This window comes from Delphinapterus leucas, chromosome 11 (genome assembly GCF_059928025.1).
Source record: "Delphinapterus leucas isolate spDelLeu-1000000601 "Yukka" chromosome 11, BTC_Dleu_Yukka2, whole genome shotgun sequence".
Classification (NCBI taxonomy): Eukaryota; Metazoa; Chordata; class Mammalia; order Artiodactyla; family Monodontidae; genus Delphinapterus; species Delphinapterus leucas.
In genome coordinates, this window is record NC_143139.1 from 71,233,950 (window position 1) to 71,249,861 (window position 15,912).

The window sequence follows — 15,912 nt, forward strand, 5'->3', positions numbered from 1 at the left end:
GCCCCATTACTAAGTCTTAAGGGATGACTTTCTTAGCTAAGATCAAAGGATGAATTTTTCCCCCCTACAGTTGCCATGAGGCTAGAGGATCAGGATACTTAGTATATCCAATGACCTTTATAGTGACCTTTGCCTCCATTTGAAAAAAAGACATTAGACTTCCAGGTAACTGGGCTCTTCTTCACCACCGAGGACAGAAATCTCAGAGAAAGAATATTCTCCCCTAACATGTAATTTTATAGTAAAATAACAAAAATCATCAAATTTCCAAACACACAATAGTAAATAGTGATATACACAACAAAACAGAAAATATCCTTGGAATTTTATAAAACCAGCACTTGTATTTTCCATTTTAAAAGTCCATTTTTGTCAGGCAAATTCCACGCAAAATATATTTTAAGTCAACAATGAAAAAAGTTCATAAATCATACATCTAAAAGTAATTTTATGCCTTATTTAAAATAATCTTAGCAGAAAATTTATTGCCCCGATTAAACATTATCTCTAGCTATAGGGAAATCCAATTGTACAAACCTAATATTTAATTCTCAGGAAGATCATAACAGGAAAAATAGCAACAGAACAGCGTTAATAGTAATGATTGTAAAAATTTCCTCTAAAGCCCATGCAATACTCCTACAGATGCTAATTGGAGCCATGCATGCATTAAATCAGATACATGTACTTACTATTACTGCTACTGCTGTCATTCCTAAGGGAACTGGCTGCAACAGGGGGTAACATAAATGGTTTTGTGACACTGACTCTGGAATCTAAATAGAAAGCAATAATGTGTCAGTGTTGCATGGTGATTTACATAAATTACAGAGTCCTCAAAAGGTGAAGTGCAATATCAGAGTACTTTCCAGGTCTGCTTCCCAATCTAGATTATTCAGATTTGAGAAGGGGACATTAAGAAGACTGGAGGTGAAGAATAATATAATTGTACATTACTAGCAAATATCAGATAAAAATATGACTATCTCATATATTGTTTACTCATGCACAATAAGTGTTGTTTTGGCTTGAACACCAACAAATCTACAACTGTTTGTTTCTTTCATGCCACTGATATTTGCTTTTATATTAGACATACACACCTCTTTCCCTAGCTACACATATATTTGAGTCAAAGGTAGATTCTTACCTATACATATAAGATTCAAACTTGCTTTTTATACTTGTATTAGAAATGCTTATATGTCTTACCTTTTTCAGGACTTGATGTTGAAGACATCACACATTCACTAGTTTTAGAAGCCACCATCTTCAAGTCCTTGAAGGCATCGATGGATTTATTAAAAATTCCAAAGAATTTTTCAGGAGTAAACAGCCTAGGTTCTGGGCTCTTAGATGATTTTTTTACATTCTAGAAGAAGAAAAAAAATAGGATTATATTTTTCAAATAGTCTATAGATTTAACTGATGTCAAGGTAATAGACTATAAATGTGTCCTTGAAAGATTCAAGTGAAACGGACACTTTTAGACAACTGTTTTAACACATATAATTCAAATTGGTACTGCAGGGTAAATGATCCCATCCAGTTCAGTCTGGGGCTCAACTCCGGATAAAAGGAAGAGGGTGGTGGTGAGGGTGAGAAAGGTGAATACAACATCATAACAATGAAATAATCCTAACAACAAATTACAGACACTGTTCTTTAGAGATGCTCATTAAAATTATTACTCCTCATTAAAAAAAAATACCCCTCCATTAATACATGCTCCAAATAGTCAATAATTTAAAAGTCTGACGATAATAAGTACTGGCAAGGACATGGAGCAGAGGGGTCTCTTATAAGTCACTGGCACATTTGATATTGGCACATTTGATATTATCTAGTAAAGTTGGACATGCACCCATCCTGTGACCCAGAAATTCCACTTCTAGGTAAATACTCTGAGGAAGCTCTTGCACAACTGCACCAAGAGGCATATAAGAAAGTTATTCCCAGCAGTGTTTATAAACCCTTACACCAATAAACAGGAGAGTGGTTTAATAAACAGTGGTGTATTGAATCAATGGAATGCTCTATAAACAGTAAAAAACAAAAAAAAAGTCAAAAAAAAACTACAGCTTTATGTGGATATATCTTATAAACATAACGCAGAGTGAAAGAAGAAAGTCTCAAAAGAATAAAAAGAGTATGATTTTCTATAAAATCCTCCAAACAAGGCAAAGCTCTATTTTAGGAATTCATAAATACATGATTATAAATAAAAGCAGGTAATAATAAGAGTTAACACCTCTGTAGCACTTACTATGTACTACTCTATGATTAGTAAATGGACATTCTCTGGTATTTGGAATGCTCTTCCAGACATTGCCATTTACTGACCACCTAACTCATCTTTCATGCCCCAATGCGTATGTTATTTCCTTCATGATACCTCGTCTAATATACCCTACTTTTTGTGACCTCTACTTCTTATCAATGCCATTAGCACACTATTTGTACTGATATGATTGACATAAAAAGAGATGTTAACTCTAAGAGATGTGCTCATCTTAAAAATTTTTTAATTAAAAATTTATAAATTAGAAATCTCACAAATATGCCCCCATCCCAGCCATGACCAATCAGCACAGGTTTTAGAGAAGAGTAATAAAAAGCAATCCCAATGAATACAAAGTTACCTCAAATGAGTGTTCTTCCATGCACTCCACAAGGTCATCGACTATTTTCACAAGTTTGTCTATGATAGAGTAATTACTCAAGCCTTCAGAAATATTTGAAAACTTGTCCAGAAGATCAGTCAAGCTGACTGACAATTGTTCCACCATCTCGCTTATCCAACAATGACTAGGCTGTAAGAAATTGAAAGAAAAGAAGATAAAGCACCTATTTTAAGTACAGGTGGATTACCTGTGGATTACCCTTCAAAGCCATCAATGTTTCAGTCATGGACTCCCGGACAAAGGATTTCCTTATATCAGAACAGGTTAGTTCTTACGTTTTGTTTAAGTCATACCTAACATCTCTTTCAAAATTTACAAATGCATAAAGATCAGAGGAAACTGTTGATGGTAAAGATTTTGCTCTTCCATGGAAGTAAAATTAAGACAAGAAGAGCCAAGACAGAGCCCTTGACAAGGTTCAGATACTAATGGAATTTCAAAGAACTTTAGGCCCAGAGGAAACTACAAAAAAATTATTGTGGGAGAGAGTCCTAGTCTTCAAGGAACTTCCAGTCTTTTGGTGAATTGGAAAATGAATCAGTGGATTAATATAGCTTATTTTTCTAAAGACCTTGATAGATTTCAAGGCTTCTTCATAGATGAATTCCCGTGCGTGTGTGTTTTTTTTTGTTTTTTTTTTTGTTTTGTTTTGTTTTTTTTTTGCGGTACGCGGGCCTCTCACTGTTGTGGCCTCTCCCGTTGCGGAGCACAGGCTCCGGACGCACAGGCTCAGCGGTCATGGCTCATGGGTCCAGCCGCTTCGCGGCATGTGGGATCTTCCTGGACCAGGGCACGAACCCGTGTCCCGTGCATCGGCAGGCGGACTCTCAACCACTGAGCCAGCAGGGAAGCCCCCCATGCGTGTTTAAAAAAATAAAAAGTAGCCCTGGCAGAATGTGGTCTGAGCGAGAAGCACGTTTGCCTTAGTGGCAGGACCAGCTACATAATTTGTGTGGCCAATGGCAAAATGGAAATGTATTTATTGTTCAAAAACATGTTCAAAAAAATGATTAAGAGTTTCAAGATGGCGACAGCAGAGCATGAAACCAAGCATGGAGCCCCCTGCCCATGAAGCCAGACCTGCCCACTGGTTAGAAACTCAAGCCTTGGAGTCAGATATAACTGGGTTCAGTTCTGGCTGAGAGACTCCAGACAAGCTACATAAATTCTCTGAACCTCACTTTGCCTCTCTATAGAATGGAAATAATGGAAACAAGGTAGTTTTGAGGAGATGAGGTACATAATTTGAATGTAAGTTTCATGAAGGCAGTATTTTTATAAAATCTTGTTCCCTACAGTGTCTCCTGGGGCCTAGAACAGTGTCTGTCATATGGGAGTTGCTCAGAAACTACTTGCTGAACTGATGTAGGTGTGATTAAAAAATGAATGAGAGGGGCTTACCTGGTGGCGCAGTGGTTAAGAATCCGCCTGCCAATGCAGGGGACACGGGTTCGAGCCCTGGTCCGGGAAGATCCCACTGGCCGCAGAACAACTAAGCCCGGGAGCCACAACTACTGAGCCTGTGCTCTAGAGCCCGTGAGCCACAACTACTGAGCTTGTGTGCCACAACTACTGAAGCCCACGTGCCTAGAGCCTGTGCTCTGCAAGAAGAGAAGCCACCGCAATGAGAAGCCCACACAATGAAGAGTAGCCACCGCTCACGGCAACTAGAGAAAGCCCGCGCACAGCAACGAAGACCCAAAGCAGCCAAAAATAAAAAATAAATTAAAAAATAAAAATGAATGAGAAAAAATACTCCATCATAGGGGTCCATGTTTTTCTGGAAAGGGCTAGATGGTAAATATTTTAGGCTTTCTATGCCAAGAGGCAAAAATCAAGGATATTGTGTAGGCCCATTTATACAAGAGAAAATAAATTTCCACAATTTTTTTTATTACAAAGTTTAAACGGTAATGATTATACTTGAATATAATTTCTTTTGCATAATAATTGAATTTAGGGCTTCCCTGGTGGTGCAGTGGTTAAGAATTCGCCTGGCAATGCAGGGGACATGGGTTCGGGCCCTGGTCCGGGAAGATCCCACATGCTGTGGAGTAACTAAGCCCGTGCACCACAACTACTGAGCCTGAGCTCTAGAGCCTGTGATCCACAACTACTGAAGCCTGCGTGCCTAGAGCCCGTGCTCCGCAACAAGAGAAGCCACCACAATGAGAAGCCTGCGCACTGCAACAAAGAGTAGCCCCCACTCTCAGCAACTAGAGAAAACCCTTTTTGCATGCAGCAGTGAAGACCCAGTGCAGCCAAAAATTAAATAAATGAATAAATAAAGTTAAAAAAATTTTTAATTTCTTTTGTAATACAGGTCTACCAGTAAAAAGAATGGAATGCTTTATTTTGGGTCAACATTTTGCTTGGGGTTAAAAGCATTCTCTATCATCAAGTAGACTGTAAATGTTTATCTGTAAAAAACAAACTCAGCTGCCTGTCCATATAAAAGTAGGCAGCAGACTGGATCTGGCCTATAGGGTATAGTTTGCCAACCCCTGCTATAAATGGCTGTGGATCAATAAAGGTTTAGATTATTAGGAAAAACTTCTTAGTATGTTAGAATGGATTATAATTTTTTTAAATTAATGTGACATCACTTAAAATATAATCATTGGTCATAAATTCACATACTTGGTATACTGTAACGTTATCTTCTCTCTTATAAAGATCTTTAAAGTAAAGGTCCTGATTTATTTTTTTAGCTCTGTTAAAATGTTATACTGAGAAAAATAAGATAATTATTGGCAGAGATAAAATGGTCTTGGCTTATTAAGATCCTAAATAATTTAAAATGACTCCTATTGTAGTAAAAATGTTGTAATCAGAGAGAGTAACTGATACCATGTAAAACGAATAAAACCACTAAACTTTATTTCTTTACCTACCAGCAGAATACCTCTGTGGGGGAAGGTCGAGTAATTCATGTATTCTAAATTATACAAGAGGGCCATTTTACATTTATTTAAAGAACAGTTTTAATTAATATGATTCAGCTGAAAGGGAAACTGGCTTATCTACAGATAGGTAAGCTGCAATTTCTGGAAGCATTAAATGCCATTCAAAACTTTTAGGGAGTGTTGGCTCTGGCTTCAGATAAGTAGAATAAACAAACCCCTAAATGGGAATTAGTTCAATTAGGCCATTTCATTTGACACATCAACCAAGTTCTCAAAGACTGTGTTTCCAAAACATGTTGAGAATGAACTCTTTGTTTTGTAAAATTAACGCTTATCTCAAGCATATGCAAGTTCATATTTGCATCGTTAACAAGTCTCTTTACAAGCTGTCAGTCTTTCTTTTGGGGCTGACTGCTCTCCAAGTTTCCGCCTGTTTAGACAGTGATAATTCCCTTTAGATAGTCAGCCCTATCAGCAAGGGGCAGATTTCCTAGGATATAGGAAAGAGCACATTCTGTAAATACTGCCTTAATAGTACTTATTCGGTAGAACAGCCTTCACCAATTCGTTCATTCCGTTGAAATTGTGCAAATTTTTCCATGGCAAGCAGATCTCATGTATTAATCTTTTCAAACTCTGTCCTTGCTCCACTTTGTGAATAAGCTTGCCTGTCCTCTCAGATCCTCTGATGTGTAGGAACCAAAATCAAATTCCCTTGTTCTGAACTAAGGTACTCCTTTTGTTTCTGTGGTCTTTGCCTTAAATGAACAGGTTGGTTTTTTTGTTGCTGTTGTTTCTTTTTGGTTTTGTTTTTTGTTGCTTTTTTGTGGTTAAAGCAGAAAAGAGTTTGTTTGTATGTTTCTTATTTTTAACTGGGAACTTGGGGGTGCTTACTGCCACTTCTGTTTGTCTCTATTTTCAAATGAACTCTATGTTTACATTCCATATTCAAGTTCTTATTTAACTATGACTACTCGCCCCATGGCCACCCACCCTTGTTTTCACATACCTAATCAACAGTCCAAGCAATCAACTTTTCCCAGTAACATTTTCAAACCTAAACCTCTAATTTCTTAGTTAAATCCTGCCTAGCCCAATATCTGCCCTTTTAGAAGGACATTGAGTCAATGTCCAATTGACTCAAAAAAACGGAGTCAATTTTTATGAAAAATTCGTTGATATTTGATATAAACTTCTGGACTACACTGCTGAAAAATATATTTCTAAACGTCTTTAACTGTATATCATTCATTATTCATTCTTGGAAAAGACTAATCCAAAGTTCTTTCTTGTCACTAAATTTGTTTAAACAGTTATATTTTAGCTTTTAAAGATTATTGGATTTATTAAAGATAAAATTGAGGTAAACAATATTAAATATTAGCCAGTTTTAACTCGTCTGCCTGCAAGAAAGGAAACCAGTTTTGACAAGAATATCAAGCAGTTTCGCATTTTCTTTTTAATTAAATATAGTCAATGATTTGCAGAGAGAACAAAACTCAGTGAACTAAATATTTCATTTCTGAGATGATAGGAAGTCTCTCTGTTTTTCACCTCTTCCAAGATTATGATTAGGAAATAGGTAATTAAAAGTTTGAGGGTCACAAATTTAATTTTTTTCCTTTACCTTAATAACAGGCATTATTGTCACTCTTTATCTTTCAGAGACCATTTTAAACAAATAGTTTTATATAAATATTAACTCACAACATATATCAGAAGAATGTAAGATATACATAATGTTCTTTATTTCACTAGAAGAATGTGAAGAATTAATAAAGTTGATAAAGTCACCCAGGATGTCAAAGAGGTGATGTAAGGAGTACCTTTCAAATTCCTGAAGTACACATAATTTAATGTTTTATTCATCCATATACATACAAAAAGAAATATAGTTTTTGCTTTGAAAAACTCCAAACTCCTTAACTCCATACTCTTAATTTCTTACCTTCTTTCTTGGTAGCCTCTGTCTTACATTTTCTGGGTCAATTATAGCAGCTCTATTTAGGACTACTGGAGCAACACATGCTTTCTATTCATCTTTGTATGTGTGTGTATATATATATATATACATACATATATATATATATACACACACACATATAACATGTATCATTCTAGAATGCTAACTGAATCAATGATATTGACTCATTGTCCTTGACCTGCTAGCATGCCACCACAGAAGATCTGGGTGAAAACTGTGAACTTCCTAAGGGATTTTAAAATACCATAAGCACCAAATTAATGATTTAACAATTAAAGATATAAAAACTACTACAATTGAAAGCATTCTAAACATAACCAGGAATATGACCGCTTCCAAAAACCAACAATGAAAATTTAAAATAGATGATATATGAATTTCATAAGATGTATGACATAATACCTCTGTGGACCCAGAACTGGTAAATTTGAGTCACTGGCCGAAATAAAAACATCCTGGGGACTTGCTAAATCTGGCCTGCTTCCTCATCTCCATCCCCTGCTTCATTTAAGAAACTGTTCCAGTTTAATAGTAGAAAACATTTGATACACTCTTCCACATCAGTCTTAGATGAAGAGAGAGTCTCTAAGAGCAGTCACCATAAGCCTTTTGGAATTAAAATCTGAAAGTGGACAATACATACTCTAACATTTCTTCATGGATGCACTTGGCACTCCTTTTCCATTTGGTAACTGTCTTAGATACGTGTCTGCTTCCTTAGTGGGCCTCATGTAGTTGTCTGCACTGTGAGGGATTTCTCCACAACGGAGCTGGGGTAAAATATCCATTAGAGACTCAGAGGGAGGAAAGGCCTGGCTCATAAGCTACGAGGCTTCTGAGGAATAGTCACAGTCAGTCTTCACCCCATCTTCTAATACAACCAATCTAATTACGAGGATTACCACCCAGTTTGATTGCTTTTGTTTTGTTTTCTTTAATGAGTGTCAACCCTCAATCTTGCCAGAATTAGAGAATTAGAGGTATGGATGCCCAGGGTACAAAAGCATTCCCTTCTTTCCTCTTGTGCTTCTAGCATTTACCTCCTGGCTGGGCAGACAAAAGAATCTAGAGCCATGCCACTGGAATCACAATGGTTTAGATCTGGAAGAAATGCTGAAGACCATCTGGTCCAGTCCCGCCAATTTCATAAATGAGAAAACCAAGGCCTAAAGCAGTGAAGTTGCTTGCCAAGATTACACAACAAACTTAAATATTAGAAACCAAGACTCCCAAGCACTCGTCTAGTTCTTTTTATCAGTGAATACAGTCAAAGCACATACAGCTGCAGTATTTTCTTCTGCTGGGTTCTCCATGACTCATGTGGTCTCACATCTGGACAAGGCACACGGGTCCTTAACCTCAATTAAGAGATTTCTTAAGAACTGGAAATGGCTCTGTCTCATTTCAATGAACCCAGAGCTACACTACGGAAAGCAGATTTCTCCCAGCAATCGTTGCAACCAAAGAGCAAAGGCTAATAGCCTTTAGTGAACTCTCTCTGGATTTTACTTTTAGGCCTAGAAAGCTGACACTCCCTGCCACTATCAAACATTCCACGGGCAGGCAGATTTAAAACATTCCTACAATAACACTTTGTAAAATATTGTGCGCTCACATTACTACTGCAGAGTCTCCAAAATCTTAACTCCCTTTTAGATGAGCTGGGTTTTGTCATTTATTTTAGTCTTCTGTCTAAACAATTAATTTGGGTTTTCAGTGTTTACTGTAGACATGTAACTTTGCATTTTCTTGTTTGAATTAAAGTGATGTAGAAACCTCAATCTGATTAAGATGGTAATCAGTCCAAACACTATAAATATGTGATGTTTCCCGGGGCAGGCCTATAAATGGCCTCTGAACCAGACACAAAATAGCACCATGAGGAAGGATCAGCGTCGGGAGGTGAGGGCAGCAATGATGAACTAGAGGCTGTGTCTAATTCTAACTCGGTTAACACACTTCGTGATTTTAGGCAAGTCATTTATTCAGAACTTCAGTTTCTCTATAAAATACAGGGGTCTGTCTAATCTGTGCTAGCTGATAGGGGGTCTGTTAGCCACCTTCAGCTACTTATCACTCAAAATGTGGCCAGTGTGACTGAAGAACTAAAATATTACTTTTGCTTAACTAATTCAGTCTGTTGAAAGTTAAAAAATCAATACTTGATTTGGTGACTGGAAAACTTTTAAGTATGTTTGGAAAAGCTTAGGTATGGGAATATGCATTTTCAACTGTAAACTTTATAAAAAGCTAAATGAATAAATATTTCTGATGAAAATTAATGTCTAACTGGAGTGTACTGTAGGTATGAAATACACAGTGGATTCTGAATAAATATAAAAAAATGAAAACTATCCCACTGATAATTTTATATTGATTGTAAGGTACAATGATAACACTGAATATATTGGACTAAATAAAATTTAATATCCTTAATTTTTCCTGTTCCTTTTTATTTTTTTAAATGTAGCTACCCAACAGTTTAACATTACATATGCGGCTTCTATCAGATAGTAATGGTCTAGATGTTCTGAAAGTATCTTAATATAATCACTCATTTATTAAGATGGGCCCTGTACTTTGAGAATACAAAAGAGCCACTTAAAAATAGTATTTAATCTTATATTTTATTCATTTACCTAACATTTTACACTTACTCCTTTGAAATACGTACTCTATTATATGAGAGATGGAAGTAGTTAAGTACAGTGTCTACTTGACTGACGTCTATTTCTATAGGGAGCACATCAAATCATAGGGGTGGATTCTGAGGATCCACACTTACAAATAGTGAACTTGCCCTGCGGCCACAGCTGACTGAACAATAGTGCCCTCCTGAGCCAGATGGGTCAATCAGAAAGTCCCTCCCCAAAACTGGTAGTAATGATAGGAACTGACAACGAGTCTCTGAGCAGGGTCAAAACCAATATGTAAATGTGGGAGCTCTGGGGCAGCGATATGCCCCCCAGGTGACTGGAACAGAGAAAAGTTCTGCACAGGCAAAACAGAATGAGGCAGAGCTGCAGAGAAGGGGAAAGGAAAACCTGGTAGCTTTCCAATCCTGGCTCCCGTCCCTTCATGAGGCCTGGCTGCATCCCTATCCTTGACTGGAATGCTATTCTTCAGTCTCCTTAAAATAATGGGACTTTTTTGTTTTGTTTTGTTTTGTTGGTAAAGCTTGAGTTCATTACTGTTAGTGAGAACCAAAGGAATATAAACAAATGAGATGGGCTCCTCAAGATTTGGAAATCACGCATTTTTTGCCAACAGTTAAATGTTTACTGGTAAGTAGTTTTTGAGTAGCTACTACCTGCTTAAATGGTAAGGAAATACAAAGGAGTAAAAGATTTGATCCCTAATCTTTAGATAAATACAGCAAAAAGAGAAAATATAACAACAAAACAATTGTGATGACATAGGACAATCATTGTACGTATACTATATCTTGGGTTTTTCATATCTTAATTATTTCTCACAACAGTACTTTGAGACAAGTCCATAACGCATACGATTTTAAACAGCTATGTAAGCAATATATGATCAAGTACCCCCAAATGATTTGTTTCTGGACAAATTCTATAGAAATTCAGAGATAATAAACTAAAAGGTAAGGTCCACAGAGCAGATACCACATCAGTGTTGCTGACTACTTGTCCCCCACAAGCACCAAGGAGAAGCACAAAATAGGGGTGATGTCAATTTTTAGTGGCCAAATGATATGGGGAAGAGAGCATGGTCTGGAACACTAGGAAATGGTCTTATGAGAAAGAGGGATCTTAAGTTGACCTTGGAGGCGGATGACCACTAAGATGCTTTTAGCCCCAGGGTATTGTGTAATTCTGTGGGTAGAATTTGGATGAGAGGATGGGAGAAAAGAACATTCCTAGCAAAGGGAAGTAGTACTAGGCAGCCTTGGAATTGAGAATAAGCAAGGTGATTCTAGGAGGCAGGGATGCATCTGGCTGGAGGGGCGAGTCTGTGTTAGGGAAGAATGGGTATTAAGATGAAGTGGTTTTGGTGGGGCAAGATTAGGGAAGGGCAAGAACATCAGATTCAGGAATTTGGCTTTCAGCCTTCAATTGCTGAGAACAATGAGAAGGTAGCGTAACAGAAGGCTCGCGGAAACAATGATTCCTCAGAATTGCATGATACAGCTCTTAGACCTAAGAGTTTTTACAAAACGCACACATATCTAAAAGAAGATAACAGTATGACATTGAGGTGCAGATAATGTGTGATGAGTTACAGTTATTCGCCTCATCATCAAAATCTTGTAGATTCTATTCAATTGGTGCCTCAGGGAAATTACAAGTGATTACATGTTAGGGCACTTTTCTCCTTCCTTCCTTCTTCATTTTCTTTCAGCAGATAATTTATTAAGTGCCTATCATATGTTGGACACTGAGGATAGAAGAGCAAAATTATACAATGCCTGCCCTCAGGAAGTTTACAGGTGAATAGAAGATTATCAACTAAATTCCACAAATAAACGAAAGCACTTCTATTCTGAGGAGTGCTATGAAAAGAGTTTCTAATAGGAGGATATGGCTTCCTCAAGGAGAGGGAAGGCTTCCTTAAAGAAGTGAAATTGAAAATGAAAGAGTCAGACAAATAAATGCTGGAGAGGGTGTGGAGAAAAGGGAACCCTCTTACACTCTTGGTGGGAGTGTAAGTTGGTGCAGCCTCTAGGGAGAACAGCATGGAGGTTCCTCAGAAAACTAAAAATAGAGCTACCATAGGATCCAGCAATCCCACTCCTAGGCATATACCCAGACAAAACTACAAGTCAAAAAGATACATGCACCCCTATGTTTAGAGCAGCACTATTTACAATAGCCAAGACATGGAAACAACCTAAATGTCCATCGACAGATGAATAGATGAAGAAGTGGTACATATATACAATGGAATATTACTCAGCCAGAAAAAGGAATGAAATAATGCCGTTTGCAGCAACATGGATACAGCTAGAAATTATCACACTAAGTGATTAAGTCAGAAAGAGAAAGACAAATACCATATGATATCCTTATATGTGGCATCTAAAATATGGCACAAATGAACCTATCTAGAAAACAGAAACACACTCACAGACATAGAGATCAGACTTGTGGTTGCCAAGGGGGAGGGGGGGAAGGAATTTGGGGTTGGTAGATGCAAACTATTACATTTAGAACGGATAAACAATAATGTCCTACTGTATAGCACAGGGAACTAGATCCAGTCTCCTGGGATAAACCATGGAATGGAAAAGAATATGAAAAAAAAGAATGTCTATATGTGTATAACTGAGTCACTTTGCTGTACAGCAGAGATTGGCACAACGTCGTAAATCAACTATACTTCAATTTAAAAAGAAAACCATAGAAGGAAAAAAAAAAAGAAAATGAAAGATTCAGGAGTTACCTAAACAAAAGGATTGACCAGCACTCTAGGTACAGAGAAAGGCATGCAGGAAAGGAACAGTGGCAGCAAGGAACATGTGAGGTTGAGGGACTGAACAAGAATTTGGACAGGTGCCAGATCACGAGAACCTTGGAGGCCTTGCTTAAGGAGCTCCTTTTCCTAAGAACAACCATTCAAAGCTTATGAAGAGGAGGGGTAAAATGATCAGGTGTATTTGTTTTGTTTTGTTTTTTAAAGAAGAACCACCCTGTCTTCTAAAGAAGAGTTGAAACCTCACATAATAAATCCTGGAATGGCGAGGGAGATGAGAAGATCCCAGAGGGAGCAAACCAGGCAAAAGAAGGTGGGGACAGTTGAGATAGTAAAATTGTGCAGGAAGGGTGCTACAGAGGGAAGATGGCTGGGAGGCATATTGTTAGAATAACATTATGTATGGCCGATGGCTTATTTGTTTAACCTTGTTTTTAAAAGAGTAATGATTAAAAACTGACAAGACAGTAAAGACTGGTTCAGGTAAAAATCATCAATAGATGCTAAATCCACGAGAGAAATTTTGATGAAGAACTGTACATGGTCTTCAAGTGTCTCCCCAAAGATCGCTTCTTAGTTGTTAATGAGTAAATACACAGAAATGGTGGAACACCTGAACCAGGAGATCAAAACATGCAGCAAGAGAAGATGGACATTGTGTGCCTTTGGATGTGATAACCTGAGGACACGTCATCACTTAATGTAGCATCACGGCTTGGAATGCTTATTCTGAATATAATCATTAAAAAACATCAATTGTTTCAAAGAGAAATATTTTATCGAAAGGGGAGGGCTGTATAACTCAAAAATTTCATTGTCATAAAGACAAAGAAAGGCTGGGAAGTCTTAAAGTAAGATCAAAGAGACACGATGCATTAGTTTCCATGAACTTAGTGGGCTTAAAACAGCACAAATTTATTATTTTATAGCTCTTGAGGTCAAAGTCCAAAATGGGTCTTCCTAGGCTCAAATCAAGGTGATCACAGGGGCTGTGTTTCTTCTAGTGGCTCTACAGAAGAATCCCTTTCCTCGCCTTTTCTAGCTTTTAGAGATCTCCTGCATTCCTTGGCTTGTGGCCCCTTCATCTTCACAGCCAGTAGTGTAACATCTTCTCTCTGGTCCCTAAACTCCTGCCTCCCTCTCATAAGGATTCATGTGATCAGACTGGGCCCACCTGGATACTCCAGAATACTCTCCCCATCCCCCAATCCTTAATTACATCTGCAAAGACCCTTTTGCCATGGAAGGTAATATAGTCACAGCATGAGACATCTTTGGGGAACCATTATTCTGCCGATCATGGATGATATTAAAATGCAAATCATGATCCTAGATTAGATCTTGTACTAGAGGGAAAAAAATGCAAAAAAAAATTGACAAAGTTGAAATACAGCCAATAGATTGAAGTATTTTAGTTACTGCTAAATTTATTGAAGCGGACAACCATACTGTGGTTATGTAAGAGAAAATCCTTAGGAAACACACACTGAAGTATTTTAGGGGTTAAACAGCCATTTTGTATACAACTTACTCAACGGGTTTAGAAAAATAACACATGTGCACACAGAAAGCAAGCACTTAGTAAAGCAAATGAGGCAAAATGTTAAAAATAGATGAATCTGTATTAAAAGGTATATGGGTGTTCTTTAAATATTCTTACAACTTTTCTGGAAATTTGAAAGTATTTTCAAATAAAACGTTAGAAGAAAACTGATAAATATGTAATTTAACTAAAAAGGGATGAACTTTTTTACTCAAAAACCACAAGCAACTCATAGTTTATATCATTTTAGAGGGGTCAGAATGACAGCAGATGTGTGGCCCAAATTCAGCAACTCAGCTTTTGTTCTTTCTATAATAACATTACTAGTAAGTGGAAAGGGTCAGAAACGTCTAGGATTTTTTAGTTTAGGAACTTAAAGGAAATCCTAACAGTCTGACAGTATTATAGTTTCAAAGAGTTTAAAATAAAATTGGTAATTATTGTTAGATTTAAATACCAACCAGTGGATCACACCCTGCTATTTGTGAGAGACAATCTGCTGGGTAATTTTCTTAAAAGACCCTTAGAAAAGTAACGTCCCCTTTTCAGGAGTATTTAGCTTATTTTTAAAACAAAAGCAAAAAATAAAGTGTATTCTACCCTATTGCTTTCTTCTGCCTAGTGCCTCTGGAAGAATTTTACTGCTCTGGCCCCAGAGAATCTTTCTGGTACCCATACTGGCTCCCACTCTACCCTCTGTTGTTTAAAGACAAAAGATACAGCAGCTGGGGCTCTGACCACTGACAAATAATCAGGGGCCTCTCCACTGGGAAACTCCTCTGGTCTTGGCAGAAACTAACATTTTAAAATGAAGGTAAAACAAAGCGTAAGACCCCCTATTTCTACCCAAAGGCCTATGCACGGGCTTGTTTTTCTCGCCAACGGCGGTAGCCAAGAACAGAGTTTCTCCAGTTGTGCCAGGACAGTGTGCCAAGACCAAATAATAGCGGACTTTTCTCAATTACAGGAACAAGAAAAAAAAATAGGTGGCAATGAATCAGCTTTATTTTTACAAGTTTAGCTCTTGTTATCAATAACCGATACTGAAATCTATGATTTAGCACAATCTATGATTTATACCAGCACAAAATAATCTATTTCGCTATTTTCAGTTTAACATTGTTTTTCAAAGAGTTGAATGATTTCTTTGAGAGAGCTTGGCAATCCCAGGCCTAAGTGCTTCTATAGTCAGGAGCAGGGTGCATCTTTATTACTTAGATGCTTCACTTAGAACACTTTTCCTTGCTGTTATAATTATTTAGATACCCACATTTAGGGTTAGGAGTCAGATGACCTAGGGTTTCTTTTTAAGGCTCTATCACTTTCTAGTTGTTTAACTTTGGGCAAAATGCTTCTGGG

General features: G+C 37.4%; 1 protein-coding gene across 7 annotated transcripts in view; it reads right to left on the reverse strand.

Moving 5' to 3' along the window:
- The window catches only part of KITLG (KIT ligand), an 88,433-nt gene that overhangs the window by 22,084 nt on the left and 50,437 nt on the right, over positions 1 to 15,912 (reverse strand). For 5 of the 7 annotated variants that reach the window (XM_089921098.1, XM_022552409.3, XM_022552410.2 and 2 more), the window contains 3 exons: positions 2,643 to 2,813; positions 1,213 to 1,372; positions 693 to 776 (listed from right to left, as the gene is read on the reverse strand). In XM_089921098.1, coding sequence (XP_089777224.1) covers positions 693 to 776; positions 1,213 to 1,372; positions 2,643 to 2,813 — 415 coding nt within the window. The remainder of the gene's footprint in view (positions 1 to 692; positions 777 to 1,212; positions 1,373 to 2,642; positions 2,814 to 15,912) is intronic. The other 2 variants (XM_022552412.3, XM_022552411.2) reach the window with 1 other exon arrangement.